Source organism: Moschus berezovskii, chromosome 11 (assembly GCF_049115385.1).
Source record: "Moschus berezovskii isolate FMDL1 chromosome 11, NW_MosBer_1.0, whole genome shotgun sequence".
In the NCBI taxonomy this organism is placed as follows: domain Eukaryota; kingdom Metazoa; phylum Chordata; class Mammalia; order Artiodactyla; family Moschidae; genus Moschus; species Moschus berezovskii.
Window position 1 is genome coordinate 60,008,358 of NC_142470.1, and position 21,672 is coordinate 60,030,029.

Below are 21,672 nucleotides of genomic sequence, written 5' to 3' on the forward strand. Positions count from 1 at the left end.
TTTCTTCTTCACTTTGCAAATATTTATTGCCATGACTGGTGGATTTCTTTTTCTCCTCATTTGGCTATTTCCTGAAGGCTGCAGCTGTCAGTGACATGTTATGTTCTCCAAATCCAATTTGACAAACAATCGATCAAGTACCACACCTTATGCTGGATGCTGATGGGATTACAAAAAGTTGTACCTACCTTCTAGGATCTCAGCTATTAAGGAGATTGATTTGTACCAGTTACTGGCTCAACTGCATCCTGTGGGGCAAGTCTGGAGGGAGAGGGCTTGGAAAGATGTCAGAAAAACAACAACTTGAGGGAGGAAGAGGTAGGGTTTGGAGTCCAGAAATAGCTCTGGGAGACAATGCAGGAGACTCCATTCTGGCGACCCCTGAGGAGTTGTCAGGTTCTTGTGGCTCAGCCCCTGAGCTTCCAACACTGCTTTCCTGCTGGTAGCCAGCAGAGGCACAGGCAGAATTAAAATGAAAGAAGGGGGGCTTGCTTCTCTGCTGGTCCAGTGGCTAAGACTCTGAGATCCTAATGCAGGGGGCCAGAGTTCCATCCCTGGTCAGGGAACTAGATTCGCATGTGTCGCAACAAAGATCACAGACCCCGCGTGAAAGTGAGTGTTAGTCTCTCAATCATGTCCAACTCTTTATGACCCCATGGATGGTAACCCACCAGCCTCCTCTGTCCACGGGATTTCCCAGGCAGGAATACTGGAGTGGGTAGCCATTCTCTTCCCAAGGGATCTTCCAGACTTAGGGATCAAACCCAGGTCTCCTGCATTGCAGGTGGATTCTTTACCATCTGACCCACCAGGGAAGCCAAGGTTAGATACTTGCAAATCCTTAAAACAGCTTAGTATGAGGGAGTAGACAAAAACCTTAACTAGGGATTGGAATTCCTGGGATTTGGTCCCAGTTCTGCTCTGATTGGCTGTTATCAAGGGGCAAATCACAGCATCTTTCTGGACCTGAGTTTTACAATAAGAATGGTAATAATAACATCTGCCATGGTGTTTTTACAACCTTTATTATTATTTATATATTTTTATTTGACTGCACTAGGTCCCAGCCTCAGCAAGCGAGATCTTTTTATTTTTTCAGTTGCTGCATGTGGAATCTTTAGTTATACCATGTGGAATCTGCAGCTCCCTGACCAGGGATCGAACCTGGGCCTTCTGCATTGGGAGCTTGGAGTCCTAGCTATTGGACTACCAGGGAAATCCCTAAATAGCTAGCTCTCAGGGTGGTCGTGATGGTCAAAGGGTCTGCAGCTGGAATTGAGTAGGCAGACTGGGAAGAAATCAACGGGATCCCTTGCTGGGGTGAAGAAGAAAATAGTAACTGAAGCAGGCTAAGAGAGGAAGAAAAAAAAAAAGTTGAACTGGCTAGGAGCCAAGCAGAACAGGGAAGAAAGACAGAGTTGGAGCCTCATTAAGCAGTGAGAATCTGGGAAGAGTACACAAAGATCTGTGACGTGTGCCCAGCTTATGAATTGCTCAAACTCTATGGGGCAGACATAACGTGTCTGTAAGATGGAAATAATCATGCATTTGACCCCTGAAGGTTGGGTCTGGTGAGTTTGTGCCTGGCAGCTCTGCACGCCACATGCCTCCATCAGACACATCATGATCCCAACACAACTGGCTTTGCCGTAGCCTTTGCTCTGCACAGCCTTCCTTTAAGGTAGGATGATCTTTATGTCTCTGGCACAGAGTAGAAACTGAGCTAATGTGTTTGGATTATGAGTCCAGTGAATTTTGAAAAGGACGTGGTCCTGTCAAGTCTTTGGAAGAGGATGAGAAGATGCCTGTTTAGAACAGATTCAGTTCAGTTGCTCAGCTGTGTCCAACTCTTTGCAACCCCATGAACCCACAGTACGCCAGGCCTCCCTGTCCATCACCAACTCCTGGAGGGTACCCAAATTCAGGTCCATTAGAACAGGTTAGGAATAAGTTTTCTTTTTATTTTTTAAAATTAATTTTTATTGGATTATAGTTGCTTGAAATGTTGTGTTAGTTTCTGCTGTATAGCAAAGTGAATCAGTTATACATACACGTATATCCCCTTTTTTGAGTTTCCTTCCCATCTAGGTCACCACAGAGCACTGAATAACAGAGTTCCTTGTGCTACACAGTGTGTGTGTGTGAGTGTGTATGTGTGTGTGCTCAGTCGTGTCTAACTCTGCGACCCCATGGACTGTAGCCCACCAGGCTCCTCTGTCCATGGAATTTTCCAGGCAAGAATATTGGAGCAAGTTGCCATTTCCTACTCCAGGGGATCCTCCCAAGCCAGGATCTGAACCCTTGTCTCTTGCGACTGCTGCATTGTCAGGCAGATTCTTTACCACAGAGCTACCTGGGAAGCCCTATGCTATACAGTAGGTTCTCATTAATTATCTATTTTATACACAGTGTCAATAGTGTATATGTGTCAAGTCCAATCTCCCGTTTCATCCCCTGGCCCTTGATGTCCTTATGTTTGTTCTCTATGTTTGTGTTTCTATTTCTGCTTTGTAAATAAGATCATCTATAAGGAATAAGTTTTCTTGAGAGTAGGGTTATGACTCTTTAGAGACCTATGATCCCATTTTAAAATCTGAAAAATTCCATTTCGGAGCTAGTTCCCTCAGATAAGAATCAACCATAAATCATTTCTAAAAGTTTTATTAAACCATTTAGACTTGAAAGAAGTCACAATAGTTAACACACTTTTAAGTGCGTTCTGTACACCACCAACCCAAATGGATTGAGTTCAGAATTTTTATAAATAAAAAATAAACCTATTTACAGTGAGAAATAAAAACATGTTAGCACATTAGATGATTAAACTGTTATCCACAATCAATTCTGAGACAGTATAAACCTACAGTATTACATTTAAGACATTTAAGATTTCATTAGGTTTAAGAAGTCCGTAATTGAAGCAGTTAGTTGTAATATATGATTCGTTTCCTCCTACGGCTTTTTTTCCTTCTCCAAGCCAGAAATTTTGACCAATTTACACAAAAAGCTTCATTTTCCCTTTATTGGAGGTAAAAGTACAAAAAGCTCTTAAAAATCTTTCTCCCTAGAACTATCTGAGGAATAAAGCTATTTAATGCTACAAATGACCCTAGAAAACTAGCTTTATAATTTGTGCTACTTGTCCTCCAAAATAACGCAGCCTCCTAATTCACCCACCAGGGACAAAAATGGAGTCAGCTTTGTTTTGAAATCAGTTTCAAAACCCCCATTATCTCTCTAGAAAGCGTCTTTCTAGAACAATATGGTTACCACCATGTAGGGACTTTCATTTTTCTGTACTATAAAAATATTTCCATTTTATAATTTGTCTCTATACATTTTAGGGATTGCTTCTACCTCCCTAGGCAAAACGTGGACAGAATACTTGGCCAGCCAGTTTCAATAGACCAGCAAGGGAAAGGACCGCACATGACAGCCCTCCCCTCGACTGGAGCGAAAGTCAAAAGTTGGCTCAAATGAGGTGTGTGCTCCAAAATCCAGTTTAAAATCTGATTTAGAAAAGGCAGCCTAAAATGAAATCAAGTGGGAACCATATTTTCAAGTTTGCGATTTTGGAAAAGCAACATTCCTTTGAAGCAGGTTATTCCGTTGCCACCTGTTAGGGGCGCGAGCAGAACTTAAGGCTAATTGCTGGGCAAAGGGCTGTGGGGGCTGCCGGAGTGTCTTGAATGTTTCGCTCCAGACGAGCTCATGGAGCGAGATCTCTGTCTGAGGACCGTCTTTCCTGGAAACTCCAAGTCCTCGAAGATCGCGTTTTCAATGATGCTTGCAGCTTCTGGCCGTTCAGTAGGGGATGGGGACAGCATGTCTTGCACCATGGCATACTGAAAGATAAAAATTGTTTTGTGATCAAGGGGCCACTAAACCATTGCCTAAACCAGGAGTCCGCCAAATATTATGTTTCTGTAACTATGTTAAGTTGGTGAGCCAGTTTCTCTTTTTTTCTAAATTAATTTTTATTGGAGTATAGTTGCTCTGCAGTGTTGTATTAGTTGTGTTGAATGTTGTCGAACCTGGGTTTCTGCCACTGCAGACAGATTCTGTACCATCTGAGCCACTTGATTCCATAAGGAATCAGTTATAGATATACATATATCCCCCTTTTTTTGGATTTCCTTCCCATTTAGCTCACCACAGAGCACTGAGTAGAGTTCCCTTTGCTATACAGACAGTTCTCACTGGTTATCTATTTTATACATAGTATCAGCAGGGTATGTATGTCAATCTCAATCTCCCAATTCATCCCACCCTATCCCACCCACCTCACCTCACCCTCTCTTGGCCATATGTTTGTTCTCTACGTCTGTATGAGCAATTTCTCAGTTCTGCCACTGAAATACAAAAGCAGCCACAGACCGTACGTAAACAGGTGGGCCTGCCTGTATTCCCATGAAACTTTATTACCAAAACAGGCAGCAGGCTGGATTTGGTCTATGGGTCATAGTTTGGCCAACTCTTGTTCCAAATACACATGGACTATTTCAGGTTAATTGGTTGTTTCCTAATATAAAGGGCCCTAAATCACATCTCTGAAACAGTCTGACCTTTAAAATAAATTCATCTTACAACCGCATGTGAATGTACAATTACTTCAATAAAGATTTCAATTAAAAAATAACCATAGCAAATAGAGACACAGAGAATGGACATGTGGACACAGAGGGACGGGGAGGGTGGGATGAACTGGGAGAGTAGCGCTGATGTACATACACTACCACGTGTGAAAGAGAGAGCTAGTGGGAAGCTGCTCCATAGCACAGGGAGCTCAGCTCAGTGCTCTGTGATGACTCAGATGGGTGGGATAAGGGGGCAAATAGAGGGAGATACAAGAGGGAGAGGATATATGTAAATGTAGAGCTGATTGACTTCATTGTACAGCGGAGACTAACACAACACTGTGAAGCAATTATACCCCAATAAATAAAAAGAAAAAGAAATCATGCCAGTGGTCACTACCTAGCCCCTTTTCCTGATTTTTTTCGAACCACTTTAATATAACACAGATTCTTGTGAGTCCCCCCAGGAACTGATTCACCACTTTGCAAAATACACAACAAACTAATTTTTAGTAAAATAAACTTCACTTTAAGTTAGCATATCTCTATATTGTTATAAAGTTCATTTTTAATGCAACTCTTCAATATACTTAAAATATTGAAAGCTCAATTAGACTTTTCCCAATCTGATAATTAGGATTTTAATTTACTTGAACTGAATTTACTAAGAAAATTCAAGATCCATCAATGCATAAATTTTAAAGTGATGTGTTTGTGGACATAATATAAATAAACAAAAACTGCAAAAAGAAACGTCAAAAGTTCATTACACACAGTTTTCACCATCAAGACCATTTTAATTTTCCCTTCCCACTATTCTGAATCATTTACTGTTTCTCTGAGGGGTATAATTCCAACACACAAAATCAGGGGAAATGAGTGACTTTTTTTTAAGAAGCTGGTATTTAAGATCTGTCTCAAATTCACTAAGATAAAGAAATTAATGGCCTGATTATAACGGCAACTTGATTCCTACGAGGGTGAGCTCTTTAGGTTCAGCCTTACTGAAAGGCATGCATGTGCTCAATTGCTCAGTCATGTCGGACTCTTTGTGACCCCATGGACCACAGCCTGCCAGGCTCCTCTGTCCATGGAGTTTTCCAGATAAGAATATTGGAGTGGGTTGCCATGATCGAACCTGCGTCTCTAGCATCTTCTGCATTGGCAGGCAGGTTCTTTACCACTGAGCCACCTGGGAAGCCCTACTGAAAAGCAAGGTTGCTGTCATGCAGCATGGAGCAGACTCCTTGTTACCAGAATAGGGACTAAACTCACACCCCTGCAGTGGAAGGTCACAGTCTTAACCAGGGAATTCCCCAGCCTTTGGTTTTAACAAGTTGTATGTTGTTGGGATCAGGCCACTTTCCTCTTTAGACCTTAGGCCTCCTCATCTATAAAATGTGGAAACTGATGAGCTGACTGCTGACTTCACGTCCCAAGTAAGATTTTAAAGAAAATAAAAGATGAGAATTATACCAACCTCACGAGGATATTTCTGAGTAAATAGTGGTGGAAATTTGAGATCTCTTACATCAGTTAGGATCTGAAAAGAAATAAAAGTTTATCTTTAAATCTATTTTAATATGTGGACCTATTTAAACAGAGATATTTTTTGATACTGTAAGAAAGGCTGAATATTAAGCAGATGGAAAATTTATCAACAGCTTTTCCTGACTTGATAATCTACACATCAATGCTCCCTGGGCACAGATTTACCTGCCACCAAATCACCAAATAATTTACATATATTAGAACTGTATATGATCCTGACATCTGGATTTTAACTGAAAATGGACTGATCTGCATAAAAAATAATTCAATCATTCATGAACACACATTTGTGTTCTTAAGTGGGTAACTTTTTCTACTAGTCACTAATCACTTGTATTTGATATAAAAGGACATAGTGTTCTTTTTGAGTGAAGAAAACTAAGTCAATTGTGCTAAATGCTGAATATAAAAAATAGCTTTTTAGGAAATTTTCATACAAACAGGATAACAGTGTCTACTTTGTATGCTTGCTTTAAATGAGGTAATTCAGGCAAACTATTTGGCACAGTGCCTTAAACTCCTTTAAAACATTTTTATTACTTATTTATTTTTGGTTGCTCCGGGTCTTCGTTGCCACACTTGGGCTTTCTCTAGCTGCAGCGAGTGGGGGCTGTTCTCTAGCTGTGGTGTGTGGGTTTCTCATTGTGGTGGCTTCTCCTGCTGCAGAACACAGGCTCTAGGCACATGGGTTTCAGTAGCTATGGCATGTGGGCTTAATAGTTGTGGCTCCCGGGCTCTAGAGCACAGGCTCAGTAGTTGTGGCTCAGGGGCTTAGTTGTCCCCACAGCATATGGAATCTTCCTGGACCAGGGATTGAACCCGTGTTCCCTGCATTGGCAGGTGGATTCTTCACCACTGTGCCACCAGGGAAGTCCCTGATACTCCTTTTGTAATGAATCAGTTTTGAGAAACGAAATAAAGCAAGTATGTCTTCATATTTCTTGAGAAATAAGCTAAAATGTACTTTAACAAAAACATGAACTGGGTTGGCATTTGCACTTCCCACTAAAGGAAAACAGAAACTTCACTAGAATAATCTATGACACAGGCCATAGAAGGGAGTGTTTCACCTGCTAATAGGTAGGTCGTACCAAACAATGTGCAGATAAATGCTTGAGTCTTGAATCACAGAATTTTTAATCCTATAACATGTTTTTGGTTTTTTTTTTTAAGCTGCTGCCCTTTGAAAGACATCATTAAGAAAATGAAATGGGAAGCCACTGGCTGGAATAAATTAGTCATAATACATATAGTTGGCAAAAGACTTGAAAAGATGATCAAGGTCATTAGTCATCAGAGAAATGCAAACTGAAACCACAATCTGATTGTATTGTACTCCTATCAGAATACCCAAAAATGCAGAGACTAAAACCTAAGTGTTGATAAGGATGCCGAGGACCTAGAACTCACCTACATTGTGGGTGAGAATATAAAATGGCACTTTCTTATACAGTTAAACCACTTACATATAATTTACCAACCCTACCTCCTAAGTACCCAAGACTAATGAAAACAGATGTATGTCTACAAAGAGCCCAGTTTACTAATGTTCACAGCAACTTCCACTTTATTCACAGGTGTTTCCAACAGGTAAATGGACACAGGAACTATGGTATATATACCATGGAATGTTACTTAATAAAAAGGAGAAACTGCTGACACACTGAGTAATGAATGAACCTTAAAACCTTTAATGTGTGTCAAAGAAGGCAGACACAAAAATGTATATACAGGTATGCTTCCATTCATAAGAAACTTTCTAAGACAAAACAGATTGGTGGTTGCTTGGAATCAGGATGGGGGATGAAACAACAGGAGACTGGGAAGGAACAAAAGGCAACTTTTGGGGATGATAGAAATATTCTGTATTTTGAATGTAGTGGTTGTTACATGAAGGTTTAAAAGTATCAAAATCACATAAAAATGTACAAAGTGGGTACAATGTACTGTATGTAAAGTATACCTCAATAAAATTAGTTTTTTGAAAAACATCTTGGTCAAATCACTGAATAGTCTCTTTTACATTCACTAACAGAATTCAGAGGGGTTCTGACTAAACAAGGCAGATTTTCTGGAATTCCCTGATGGTCCAGTGGCTAGGACTCTGCACTCCCACTGCAGGGGACGTGGGTTCAATCCCCTGTCAGGGAACTAGATCCCACATGCCACAACAAAAGGTCAGAGATCTTCTGTGCTACAACTAAGATCCAGTGCAATCAAATAAATTAAAAAAAAAAAAAAGACTAAACATGGCAGATTTTTTTTTTTTTAACTACACTTCAAAGTAAACATTTTCACTAAAACAACTGCAAAGAAAGGAAAAACACTGAAATCTTTAAAATGAGTGCACTGGAAGAAAAGATCACATCTTTGGAATGAGAGCGAAAGTAGATGGAAACATATTGTAACTACTTTAACTCAACAGAGAAAGGTAAACCAGGTTGTCCACAAGGGATAAGGCCAGCAGACGGGGAATTGCTTAGCTGTGTGGAATCTGCAGGAGGTGGGGGTGAGGGAGGAAGATGGCTGTAGGAGAGCTGTCGGAAGTTCCGTATATGAAGTGATATTACATACCCCAATAAGACACAAAGGGCTTCCCCAATGGCTCAAACAGTAAAGAATCTGCCTGCAATGCGGGAGACCCAGATTCAGTCCCTGAGTCAGGAAGATCCTCTGGAGAAGAGAATGACAACCCACTCCAGTAGTCTTCCCTGGAGAATCCAACAGAGAAGCCTGGCAGGCTACAGTCCATGGGGTCGCAAAGAGTCAGACAGGACTGAGCAACTAATGCTTTCACTTTTCACAGGATACAGAGGTTTGTTCTTCGAAGAAACTGAACCAAGGCATTCCAAACATAGGGCCAAAACAGAGGCATGAAGATGAGTCAGGGGTGGGCATGGAAAACAGAACAAGTGAAGATCTGCAATAGTAAGACACTCTCCACCCCCCATCCATCCCAATTCTTTCTCAGGCAGGAGAATGAAGCTTCTTCTCTGAAGAGAATGAGGAAAGTCCAAGAGATGCTAACATGTGAGTGTTCTCCCCCACCGCCACCCCAAAGAAAGAACTGGATCATAACACTTAACAGTCATGTCCACTTCAGGTATTTTTTTTTTGGTTGCGTGGCTTGCAGGTTCTTAGTTCCCTGTCCAGGAATAGAATAGGGGTCCACAGCAGTTGAAAGCTCTGAGTCCTAACCACTGGACTGCCAGGGAATTCCCTTTTCTGTTTACTTTTTATTTTTATTTTCTAGTTACCATTTTAGAGCACCATTCTTAAATATGTACAGACAGGATGGTCAACATGTGACACACAAATCATTACAAAACTCAGAGATATTAGTAGGGAGAAAGTAAGTGTGACTATAAAGTGTTACTATAAAGTAGCAAGAGGGATGGAACACTTCTGTACCTAGACTGCAGTGTTGGTTACAGAAACCTATATATGAGATAAAATACCATGGAGCTATATATAATATAAAGTACCAATGTCAGATATATGTTGTACTATAATTATGTAAGATGCAACACTTAGGAGAAATTGGATGGAGGGTATCTCTTTGTATTATCTTTGAAACTTTCTGTGCATCTACAATAATTTCAAATAGAAAGCCAAAAATAAAAAAATAAAAAAAAACAAAGGAAAGAGACAGTATGGGGGAAGAAATACATACATACATATAATTGAGATTCTCAGCAATATGAAGAGACTGAATTCATATAAAAAGAGTGCTGCTGCTGCTAAGTCACTTCAGTCGTGTCCGACTCTGTGTGACCCCGACCCCATAGACGGCAGCCCACCAGGCTCCCCCGTCCCTGGGATTCTCCAGGCAAGAACACTGGAGTGGGTTGCCATTTCCTTCTCCAATGTGTGAAAGTGAAAAGTGACAGTGAAGTCGCTCAGTCATGTCTGACTCGTAGCGACCCCATGGACTGCCAGGCTCCTCCATCCATGGGATTTTCTAGGCAAGAGTACTGGAGTGGCTTCACTACTACAAAAAAGGAACAATCTTAGACGATAAAAACAGAATTGTCAAAGGAATTAGGAAAATTAGAAGAATAAGTTAAGAAACTTCTGCAAAAAATAGTACAAAAAGACAAAGATAGAAAATAGGAGGGAAAAATAAACATTTTTAGGACTAAGTCTGGAGTCCCAGGAAAAAACAGAAAAATTAGAGAAGAATTTATCAAAACAAATATGAGAAACTTACTAGACTGAAGGATAAATCCCTTCTAACTGAAAGAATCTACCAAGTGCTAAGTATAGTCAGTGAGTAGGGGAGTGGGCAATGGCAAGCCACTCCAGTACTCTTGCCTAGAAAATCCCATGGATGGAGGAGCCTGGTAGGCTGCAGTCCGTGGGGTCGCTAAAGGTCGGACACGACTGAGCGACTTCACTTTCACACGTTGGAGAAGGAAATGGCAACCCACTCCAGTGTTCTTGCCTGGAGAATCCCAGGGACGGGGGAGCCTGGTGGGCTTCCGTCTATGGGGTCACACAGAGTCGGACACGACTGAAGTGACTTAGCAGCAGCAGCAGCAGCAGGGGAGTGGGGGAGTGGGGGGTGGGGCATGGGGGGGTGGGGTTGGGCGGGGTTGGTGGGGAGATCTGGAAGGATCTGAGAGGACTAAATTTCATAACAGCACTGATAAAAACTAAATCCCTAAAGCCCTCAGAAAGGAAGATATAACAGGTCCAAAATACCCCACACACAAAAAATTGACACATCAGAATGATATCAGCTTTTTAACAGCAATATTGGAAGCTGTAAGAGAATGAGGCAATGCCCTCAAGGTTCTGAAGGAAAGTTATTTTCAATCTAGAACTAGAACCTAATCAATTTATCAATTATGTATAAGGATGGGGGGGAATACATTTTCAGATACCTGAGGACTCTAAAATTTTCCCTCTCATACATTCTTTCTGAGAAATTTACGGCAGAATGTGCTCCAACAAAATAAGAGAGTAATGTAAACAAAACAAAACATGAAATCTAGGAAACAAGGGATCCAAGCCAGAATCCAAGCTGATTAACATCTGGGTTGCTCCTACCTTCTAGTCATTATGAAAATGCTACTATGAACATTTGTGCACAGGTTTTTGTGTAGACCTATGTTTTTATTTCTCCTGGAGAAACAGGAGTAGAACCTAGAAGAACATGGTCATTCCATGTTTACCTTTTTGAGGAAGGGTCACACTGTCTTACACAGTGGAATGTACCACTTTACATTCCTACCAGCAATGCATGAGAACACTAACATCTCCATATCCTTGCCAACACTTATTTTCTGCTTTTATTTTATTCTATTATAGCTATTTTGGATGGTGTGAAGTGGCATCTCACCGTGATTTTAATTCACATTTCCCTGATGAATAGTGATGCTGTACTTATTGGCCATCTGCAATCTTCAGAGAAATATCTATCCAAGTCCTTTGCCCATTTTTTAACAGGATTGTTTGTTTTTTGTTGTTGAACTGTAGTCATCCTTTATATATTCTAGACACTACTTTTAAGACTTTCAGTACTATACTCCTTAAAGGCAACGGTCATGGTTTATTTTGAGAGGGGAAAGAAAACTTAACTATGCTTAGTTTTTCAGTTTTTAAGCATATGATTGTGTGGCCATTTGTTATCTGGAAAATTCTCTGACCACCACCATTGCCCCACCCTGTAGTTCCCCTAACTTTTCCCTTATGACAAATTTGAGTGCAAAATATGGTTAAGTTATGATGAACATAAGCAACAGCAAGCCAATAGACAATTCACCTCAACAATTTTTGAAGACTGAGCTTTAAATGGAAGCAAAGAGTCTACAAATTCTTTCTCTTCTACTTGCAGTCAACCAAGTTGCTGGTATTAAGAATAACTTATTTTTCTTTTACAACTCATTCTTTTGTAAATTGAAGAGTATTTCCTTCTGCCTTTTTGGAGAGGAGGGGAAGAACTTACCCTGACCCTTTCCATCTGAGTGCCAAACGGGTACAGTAATTCAAACAGAATGAGGCCCAAAGAAAAGATGTCCACTTTATGGGAGTAGCTGTTGCCATTAATCTGAAATCCCAAATAAAGAAGATTAGGACAACAGTCACAGAGATAGCATCACAGAAGATCATATAGCATGAGTGAATCCCAACACTGACTTAGTCCCTACTTGGTTTAAATGTAATCCTGCAGGTAAAAATGTTAGCAAAGAGTTAATCATCTCTGAAGCCTCTTTTCTTCAAGTCACCCACAGCAAGAGTAATTAAACTACTCAGCATCACAGAAGGAAGCCCAGGTATAGCTCTGAGATATGCATCAGTAAAATTGGCCCAGCGGAAGCCAGGAGTCAGGAAAAGCTGTCCCCATACCCCCGAGGTGAAGTTTTTCAAAGCCAGCACTATCTAAAGCAAATCTCTCATTTCTGACTATCTTAGTCCTCACCTATTTTTATGAGAAAATCTTCCAAACCACTCATCAACTGTGGTTAGCCCTCATTACGGCACTTAATTATGGACTTCTCTGCATTCTCTGCTGTATTTTTCATGTGTGTTATTTCTTACTCTTCACAACTAGATTATAAAGACCTGGAGGGAAGGGAGCTGCTTCTTTTGTAGTCCTACCTTCCAGAACTGGGCTAAGTAGAGAGAAGGCCTTCAACAAAAACTTATTTGTAAAAGGAACAAAGGAATTACAACCCAACAGACTCTTAAAAAGTCTCATTCAAATTAAAAGTGACCTCCTAGGACTCATAAGAAGCCTTTCATTTGGGAAAATGAAGCTAGGCACATAACTTGACACTTGGCAAAGGCCAAGGAAGGCCGGAACTTTGAGAATACTCACATCAATATTTCTTTTTATTTATTTAGTTAGTTTTTAAATTTTTTTGCTACAGCATGAGACATGCAGAATCTTAGTTCCCCAACCAGGGATCAAACATGGGCACCCGAAAGTGAAAGGAAGGAGTCCTAACAGCTGGACCACCAGCCAATGCCCCAAGATTTTTTTTAACTCTTATTTACCTAAAAATGCCTATTTTCTTTTACACGAATGACTTTTTTCCAGAAACATGATTTGCAGGTCATAGCTATTTTTCATCAAAACTGTACTTATTGGTTTATTGTCTTCTAGGGTTGAGTGTTACAGAAAACAAGCTCTTTAAGCTGTAACCTGGTTTTTTCCCTATCTAAATACTTTAATACTATTTATCTTGAAGGTATTTATTTACCTTTATCTTGAAATTCAAGATGTCTAAGTATAGGACTATATTAAAAAAAACAAATTAAAAAATGAAAATGTTAAGTATGAAAAAGAATACACTTGAATAATGCAAACTCAGGCAGTCTAAAAAGATACTGTACAACAGTAAAATAAAGGTTGATTCCTATGATTGGTCTCTGATGAAACCTTCCAAAGAAGGTTCTTAAAGTGTGGTCTATAAGTCCCTGGGGATCCCAACATGCTCTCAGGAAGTCTACAAAGTCAATACTATTTTCACAATAATTCTAAGGCATGATTTGTCTTTTCACTATGTTGACATTTGCTCTGCTGAATCTTAGCACGAATTAAGGCAGTGGCACCAAACCATACTAGTAGTAATTATGTTCTTCAGTTTACATACTGGGGGAGTAGGGTGGGAGAAAAAAGCAAGAAAGAAAAAGAAAGAGAGAAAGAGAAAAGGAGGAAGCAAGAGACAGGGTGAGAGAGAAAGAGAGAGAAAGAAAAAAAAGGCAAGAGAGAGAGAAGCAGAAAAAAGGGAGAACGAGAAAGGAAGAGCCACAAAGAGAGAACGAGAAAGAGAAAAGGCGAAAGAGCAAGAGAGAGAGAAAGGCAGAGAGAGAAGCAGAAAAAAGAGAGAACGAGAAAGGAAGAGAGAAAAGGAGAAAGAGCAAGAGAGAGAAAGGCAGGGAGAGAAACTGAAAAAAGGGAGAATGAGAAAGCAAGAGCCACAAAGAGAGAACGAGAAAGAGAAGGAGAAAGAGCAAGAGAGAGAACGAGAAAGAGAAAAGGAGAAAGAGCAAGAGAGAGAAAGAGAAAGCAAGAAAGAAAAGAGAAAACAAGAAAGAAAGTGGAAGCAAGAGCGAGAAGGACAGCTTCACTTAAATATCCCGGCTGAAGCAGTACAACTGATTAATTTTATTATGTCTTGCCCCTTAGGCACACATCTTTTAATATTCTGTGTGCCACAATGAGCAGTGTTCATAAAGACAGTTCTGCTGTTTCAAGAGAAAGCATTTATGTGATTGTTCGAGTTCCTATATGAACTTCTCATTGAGCTCTTCTCATCGAGCACCACTTTGACTTGAACGAAAAATTGGTAGACCAACTGTGGTCATTCAGACTTGGATACTTGACAGTATTTTCTTAAAGATGAATGAAGTGAGAATGGCACTTCAAGGAAAACTGACAGTTGTTGCCAAAGATAAAAGCTGAACTTTGAAGTGAACTTCAGAATTTTGGAAAATGTGTGTCCATCACTGGGAACCTGATAGCTTTCCCAATACTTAAAAGCCTTTTCTTGTGAGCTTGGTTGGTGATATTAAAATATGGATGATTTTTAAAAATATTAAATGAGATTGAGAGGAATAGAAGGGGGCGACAGAGGATGAGATGGTTGGATGGCATCACCGACTCAATGGACATGAGTTTGAGCAAACTCTGGGGGATGGTAAAGGACAGGGAAGCCTGGTGGCTACAGTCCATGGCATTGCAAAGAGTGGACACGACTTAGCTACTGAACAACAACAGTAATGAATTGTGACAATTTTTGGAAAGACGCATAATGTAGAGACCCAACAGTTTCCAAATGACCAATGCATAACTTTAAAAACTCATGTGTGGAAAAGAGGTCCATTCAAAGTGTGAAATGGATGTTACAGTAACAGAGTAAGTCCACTGCTGTGGTTTTAGATTCCACAGGGCAAATGATTCTTCAGAAACTTCAGAAACTTTTGCTTATTGAGTTTTGGTGATGCCCACAACTACCTGAAAATGGTATTAAAATGTTCCTCCCTTCCCCACTGCACATCTGTTTGAAATCAGATTTGCTTATGAACCAAAATAACATAGCTGAAGGGATTAAATGCAAAAGCAGATATGAAATCTAACCCTTTTAAGTCAGATAGTAAAGAGCTTTAAAAACATGCAAATAAATACCACTATTCTCACTAGTTTTCTTTGGGAAAATATTTATTTTTCAGAAAGTATCTTGAAGATGTGACAGATTTAAGACTTATTTTTACTTGAATTGCTAAAATTTTACAAATTTCTGCTTTCATCTCTAATGTGCCAAATATTGATAGATACAATCTCACAAGAAAAATTATTAAGCTCTCAATCATATTTTAATTATAAACAGGCACTGGCCAAAAAGTCTGAGAACCACTCATCTAAGCATCTATAAGCTTGTGAATATCATCAGCGCTGGGGAGGCTACACTGAATCTCCCAGGATGCCCTGCTCGCACCACTTCCGGTCTCCGTTCCGTTTACAGAGTTTTTCCCACAAGGCAACACAGCTCAGCCTGTCCGCTTCTGTTTCCTGCCGTGTCTGTAGATTAACACAGAGGGCAGTTCACTAAACTACCTCCAACTTTCTCTGAAAACAGTTCCTGCCTAGTTCACATAAGCGGAAATGAGAGTTACGTTTGGGAGAAGGACATTCAAAGTCTCTAAATTTCTGGGACTTCCCTGGTGGTCCAGTGGTAAAGAGTCTGCCTGTCAATATAACAGACACAGGTTCGATCCCTGATCTGGGAGGATCCCACCTGCCACAGAGCAACTAAGTCCATGGGCCACAACTATTGAGCCAGTGATCTAGAGCCTGGGAACTGCAACTACGGAGCCCATGGGCTGCAACTACTGAAGCCCGCTGCCTAGAGCCTGTGCTCTGCAATAAGACAGGCTACCACAATAAGAAGCCTGCGCACCACCAAAAGAGCAGCCCCTGCTTGCCACAACTAGAGAAAAGCCTGCACAGCAGTGAAGACCCAGCAGAGCCAAAAATAAATAAACATTAAATTTCTGGCTGTTGTCAGGTTCTGGTTCAGAGGGCAGGCACATTTCATGCATTGTGAGTATTTTTCTTTATCCACCCCCAATCCAGGTTGCAGGAATTGCACCCTAGCTGTGCTGCCTGTGGAACACTCCTGTCAGTTTCATCATTTTCAGATTTTTATTTTATTGGGTATTTTAAATGCAGCACAGATGGAGATTCACGGGGGCACATCTAGCTTGCTGCCATCCTAATTAATAAATTACTTAGGGACTTCCCTGGTGGTCCAGTGGTTAAGACTCTGTGCTTCCAAAACAGGCAGCATAGGTTCAATCTATCGTCAGGGAACTAAGATCCTGCATGCCAAACTTCATGGCCAAAAAAAAAAAAAAAAAAGGACAGAGCATACCTAAAAAAACTATTTTAACAAAAATCTATTCCTCAGAAGGAAAAGGAACAGCTCACCTGTTCTGGGCTCATATACAGCTTGGTCCCCACTTGTCCCGTGTGCCTGGCGTAACCTGGCATTGGGGTCAGAACCATCTGATCTTCCTCATCTTGGTCCATTGCTGTTACCAGTCCAAAATCTCCAACTTTGACCACATCATCCATTGTAAAGAATATGTTGGAAGGCTAGAAAAAAAAAAATAAAGCAGATAAAAGCACAGTGGGTGTGTATGGAGGAGAGACAGGGAAGAGAATTATTTAAATGACTACAAAAAATAAATACAGGACACTTGATATTCTCAAGCATCTTTCCCTTTACAGTGGACTAATATGAAAATGAAAACAATCCTTCAATGCTAGACAAGTACTGTGAATAAAGAAAAGGCAAGGGGAGCAAGTATTCATTGAACATCTGTTTAAATAAATCCTTAAGAGATTCACATTCCCTACTGTCCAGGGTGCTTAATCCTCAATCTCCTTATTCTTTTTTTACCTTTTTATTTTGTATTGGGGGTACAGCCAATTAACAATGTTATGCCAGTTTCAGGTGAATAGCAAAGGGACTCAGCCACACATACACACACACACGTATCCATTCACCCCCAAACTCCTTTTCCCATCCAGGCAGGCACATAACACTAAATCTCATTATTTATACACTCTCTCGGCAAGCTTCTCTACGTTTCTGACCTAAAGGATGATTATAATAATAACAAACACATACAAAGCACTTGCAATAGGCCAGAAGATGGTCTAAGTGGTTTATTACTGTTTATTAACTCATGCAATATTCATAACCCTTTTAGTCCTGTTGGTCCCTCCTTTCACAGATATGAAAACTGAGGCCCAGAGAAGCTAAGTAAATCACCCAAGGTCACCCAGTTAGTAAGGAGTGGAGCAGGTTCAAACCCAGGCAGTCTGGCTCCCTGAGAAAAGGGTATCTGCTCCACTGTCACGTGTCCAATTCTTACCCTATGGCAGCAAATCACTACTACATGGTGAATGAATGAAACAGACTGATGTTTGGGCTTGTTACGAAAGGGAAATGTAGGCTGTCAAGGAGAATAATAAGAGCTCTTAACAACAATCTTTATATATATATATATATATATATATATTTTTTTTTTTTTTTTTCCTTTTTCTGGCTGTGCGGCTTGAGGAATCTTGACCAGGGATTGAACCTGGGCCCCATATTAGTGAAAGTGCAGAGTCCTAACCACTGGACTGCCAGGGAATTCCCTTAACTACAATCTTACATTGTCTCTTCTAATACAGCCTCCCATATACCTTGTCCCTAATTCTAAACTTTGTCCCGAATTCTAAACTCTTATATGCAACTGCTCATTGGATACACCTAACCATGGGCTCCTCAAATTCAAAATCCTGCACAAGAAATATATCATCTTGGGAATTCCCCGGCAGCTCAGAAGTTAAGACTTCGCCTTCCAATGTGGAGAATCAGGTTGGATTCCTGGTCTTGGGGAGCTAAGATCCCACATGCCTCTTAGCCAAAATACCAGAACATAAGTAGTAGTGCAACAAATTCAATAAAGACTTTAAAAATGGTCCACAGCAAAAAAAAAAAAATATATATATATATATATATATATATATGTATATATAATATCATCATCTTTCCCTATAGCTTACTTGAACCTCAGCTAACATGACCACTATTCATAGGCCTTTGAAATAAGGGTGAAAAAAAGCCATTTAGCTCATAAAATTTACTTTCATTGTGCTTCAAATGGGGCTTCCCAGGTGATACTAGTGGTAAAGAATCTGCGTGTCAATGAAGGAGATGCTGGAGACGCAGGTTCAATCCCTGGGTCAGAAAGATTCCCTGGAGAAGGAAATAGCAACCCACTCCAGTATCTTGCCTGGTGAATCCCACTGACAGAGGAGCCAGGTGGGCTACAGTCCACAGGGTCAAGAAGAGTTGGCCATGACTGAGTGACTTAGCACACAACACCCTACTCTTCCTCAAATAACCTTGTACAAGAGACAGGATTAGACTGTGCTGCCTTCAATTTCCTCATTCCTCCCCTCTCTGCGCTCTGGTGTCAGCTTCTATGTACCCAACACTAACAGACTTTGGTTCCTTTTTGGTTCTCCAGCATCTATCCATCCCTCTATGCTTCCACTGGAAGCATCTGGAAGTGACTTTCGGAATTCCCTTCTTCTAGGCAGCAAGTTCATGGTTCATGTAGGATGTTATCTGGAGGTGGCATCTAGAGCTTGCATCCACCAATAAGCATAATCCCAGCTCCCGGCCAGAAGACTGGTTTGGGGATGGGTATGTGTCCAATATTTCGGTCACCTGATGGGAACAGCCGACTCATTGGAAAAGTCCCTGATGCTGGGAAAGATTAAGGGCAGAAAGAGAAAAGAACGTCGGAGGATGAGATGATTGGTTGGCATGCAATGGACATGAACTTGTGCAAACTCTGGGAGATGGTAAGGGACACTGAGGCCTGGTGTGCTGCAGTTCACGGGGTCACAAAGAGTTGAACACAACCAGCAACTGAACAACAACAGTGTGTCCTTGGCTTATCAATTAGAAGAAACCCCAGGACTTCTTGATCAACAGCAGCAGAAAAAAAATACTTTTCTCCCCAGAACCTCCAAAAGACTTAAAACATGGAGCCCTGAGAACTGCTGGCAGTTGAGCAGAGACTGACATGTGACAAACACGTGACCAAAATATAGAAAGGTTAGAGGGCCTAGAAGGCTTAACATTGGGCTCAGTGACAGGTCAGAATGAACACAGTAAAGAACTTTTCAACTGGGAATATATGTATATGTATCTGAATCACTTTGCTGTTCACCTGAAACTAACACAACATTGTGTTACTGCAATAAAAATAAATAAGTACTGGAGAAAGAAATGGCAACCCATTCCAGGATTCTTGCCTGGGAAATTCCACAGACAGAGGAGCCTGTCTGGCTACAGTCCACGGGGTGGCAAAGAGTCAGACGCGACCAAGCAACTGAAGAATAACAAACTGAGGCTGAGCCGTGCACTCACTCAGCTCCTAGGGGGCTGGCCCAGACGGGTCTGACTCTGAAAAGTGGTTCAGAAAAGTCAAGTCAATCTTCTAAAAAGAAAAATAAATAAGTAAAGGACTTCCCTGGTGGGCCAGTGGTTAAGAATCCACCCGCCAATGCAGGGGACACCGGTTCGATCCCACGTGTTGGGGAGCAACTAAGCCCATCAGTTCAGTTCAATTCAGAGGCTCAGTCACATCCAACTCTTTGCGAGCCCATGGACTAGAGCATGCCCACGCACCACAGCATGCCCACGCACCACAACTAATGAAGTCAATGCACTGCACTCTAGAGTCTGTACTCTGCAACAGGAGAAGCCACTGCACTGAAAGATCCTGTGTGCGGCAACACAGACCCAATGCACTCAAATAAATAAGATCAAGTTTTTAAAAATAAGTAAGTGAAATAAACAAATAGAAAAATAAAACAGGCTGAAACCCTCAAGTGACAAACCACAGATAACAGACCTTGAGGTCCCTGTGCATGAGCCCTTTGCTGTGCAGAAACTCCACTGCCTCTGCAATCTGCAGAAAGATGTGCAAACATACGCTCCTCTCTCTCGCCTCAATGGTGCAGCGGCTGTTCAGCCAGTCTTTGAGGTTTTCCTTTCTGCACAGCTGCATCTGGATGTACAGATACACCTTGGGCGAACTGGGCTGGAGTTTCCCCACCGAGCTTTTAGTGAGGTCTAAACTTAAAGTGGTTGGTCTTGACGGAGAAACAGACACAGTAGGTTCCGAAGAAGATTTGCTACTGGAATGCCGGAGCGCAGTTAGTTTATTCGCATAATGGTTGCCCACAGGCGGTTGGTTCATTCTGGGCTCCTCTTTGCTGGATGCGTTATCACAGCCAGAATCTTCAAATACTATAGACGAGGAGGTTCGCTCCCTGGACATTACGTAAGGAGAAGCTTCTGAAGGGCAAAGTTCAAAGGAGTGCCCTTCATCATTACCATCCATGGTACCATCCTCCCCCTCGCAGTCTGTAAGGCAGCTGTCCTGGAGTTGGCACACCGCATCTGCTGACTTTCTCACACTTCCGTGGTCCATTCCGGAAAACTCCAGCGGAGAGAACTGGCTCTCGGATGAACTGGTCTGGCCGCAGGAAATCCCAGCTGAAAAAGACCTGCTGTTGTCTGGCGAAGGAGCTATGATTTCAATACGTTCCTTTGTAGAGAAAGGATCCATTCTGCGTATTTTAACAGAAGGCGCATCCACGGGACTAGGAGAGCTGAGTGGCCAGTCTGTGCTAAGAGTGAGAGAAGTAAAAGGCACAAGAGTGAACATGTGCAGATTAAATTGCATGAACTACATCCTCTGTCTGCTTGTTTATTAATTTTTTTGAGTATCTTTTTTTTTTTTTATTTTTTTACTGAAGCACAATTGTTTTACAGTGTTATGTTCTTCCCAAGTGGTGCTAGTGGTAATGCAGGAGACGTAAGAGACGTGGGGTTGATCCCTGGGTTGGGAAGATCCCCTGGAGGAGGGCACAGCAGCCCACTTCAGTATTCTTGCCTGGAGAATCCCATGGAGGGAGGAGCCTGGCAGGCCATGGTTCATAGGGTTGCAGAGTCTGACACAACTGAAGCGACTTAGCATACATGCTGTACAACATGAATCAGCTATAAGTATACATATATGCCCTCCTTCTTGAGCCTCCCTCCTACCCTCTATTGATTTATTTTTATTGAGGTATAGCTGACTTACAATGTTGTAACTACACACTTTACTTCCAAAGCTTCAACTATAATAAAGCCAGTCACCAAAGGAGGACATAGAAATTCAATGAAAACATGCCACAGGAGACAAAGATCACAGTCGGGCCATTCCTTAATTGGAAAGCTTGATTTCATACCAGAAACTGTTATCTGGGACTGTCATGCCCAGAGGAGCCAGTTCTAAGTAAAACACAAAGCAGAAAGGAAGATCAAGGCCAGGAACCCTCAGTACCTATGATGAGGAAGCCCCTGTCCAAATCAGAGCTTAACATACACAGCCAATTCTCCTGGTCCTTCTGTGGCTGGGCTATAGACAATGGTCACTGTAGCTAACTAGGTACCTCATGTGGATCTAGGGC

At 41.3% G+C, this 21,672-nt stretch overlaps 1 protein-coding gene across 2 annotated transcripts in view; it reads right to left on the reverse strand.

Annotated features, from left to right (window-relative positions):
* Positions 1 to 2,645: 2,645 nt before the first annotated feature.
* The window catches only part of EIF2AK3 (eukaryotic translation initiation factor 2 alpha kinase 3), an 84,564-nt gene continuing 65,537 nt past the window's right edge, over positions 2,646 to 21,672 (reverse strand). For both annotated transcript variants that reach the window (XM_055399617.2, XM_055399616.2), the window contains 5 exons: positions 20,064 to 20,844; positions 16,567 to 16,734; positions 12,079 to 12,180; positions 6,058 to 6,120; positions 2,646 to 3,845 (listed from right to left, as the gene is read on the reverse strand). In XM_055399617.2, the coding sequence (XP_055255592.2) occupies positions 3,645 to 3,845; positions 6,058 to 6,120; positions 12,079 to 12,180; positions 16,567 to 16,734; positions 20,064 to 20,844 (1,315 nt within the window). In that variant the 3' untranslated portion in view covers positions 2,646 to 3,644. The remainder of the gene's footprint in view (positions 3,846 to 6,057; positions 6,121 to 12,078; positions 12,181 to 16,566; positions 16,735 to 20,063; positions 20,845 to 21,672) is intronic.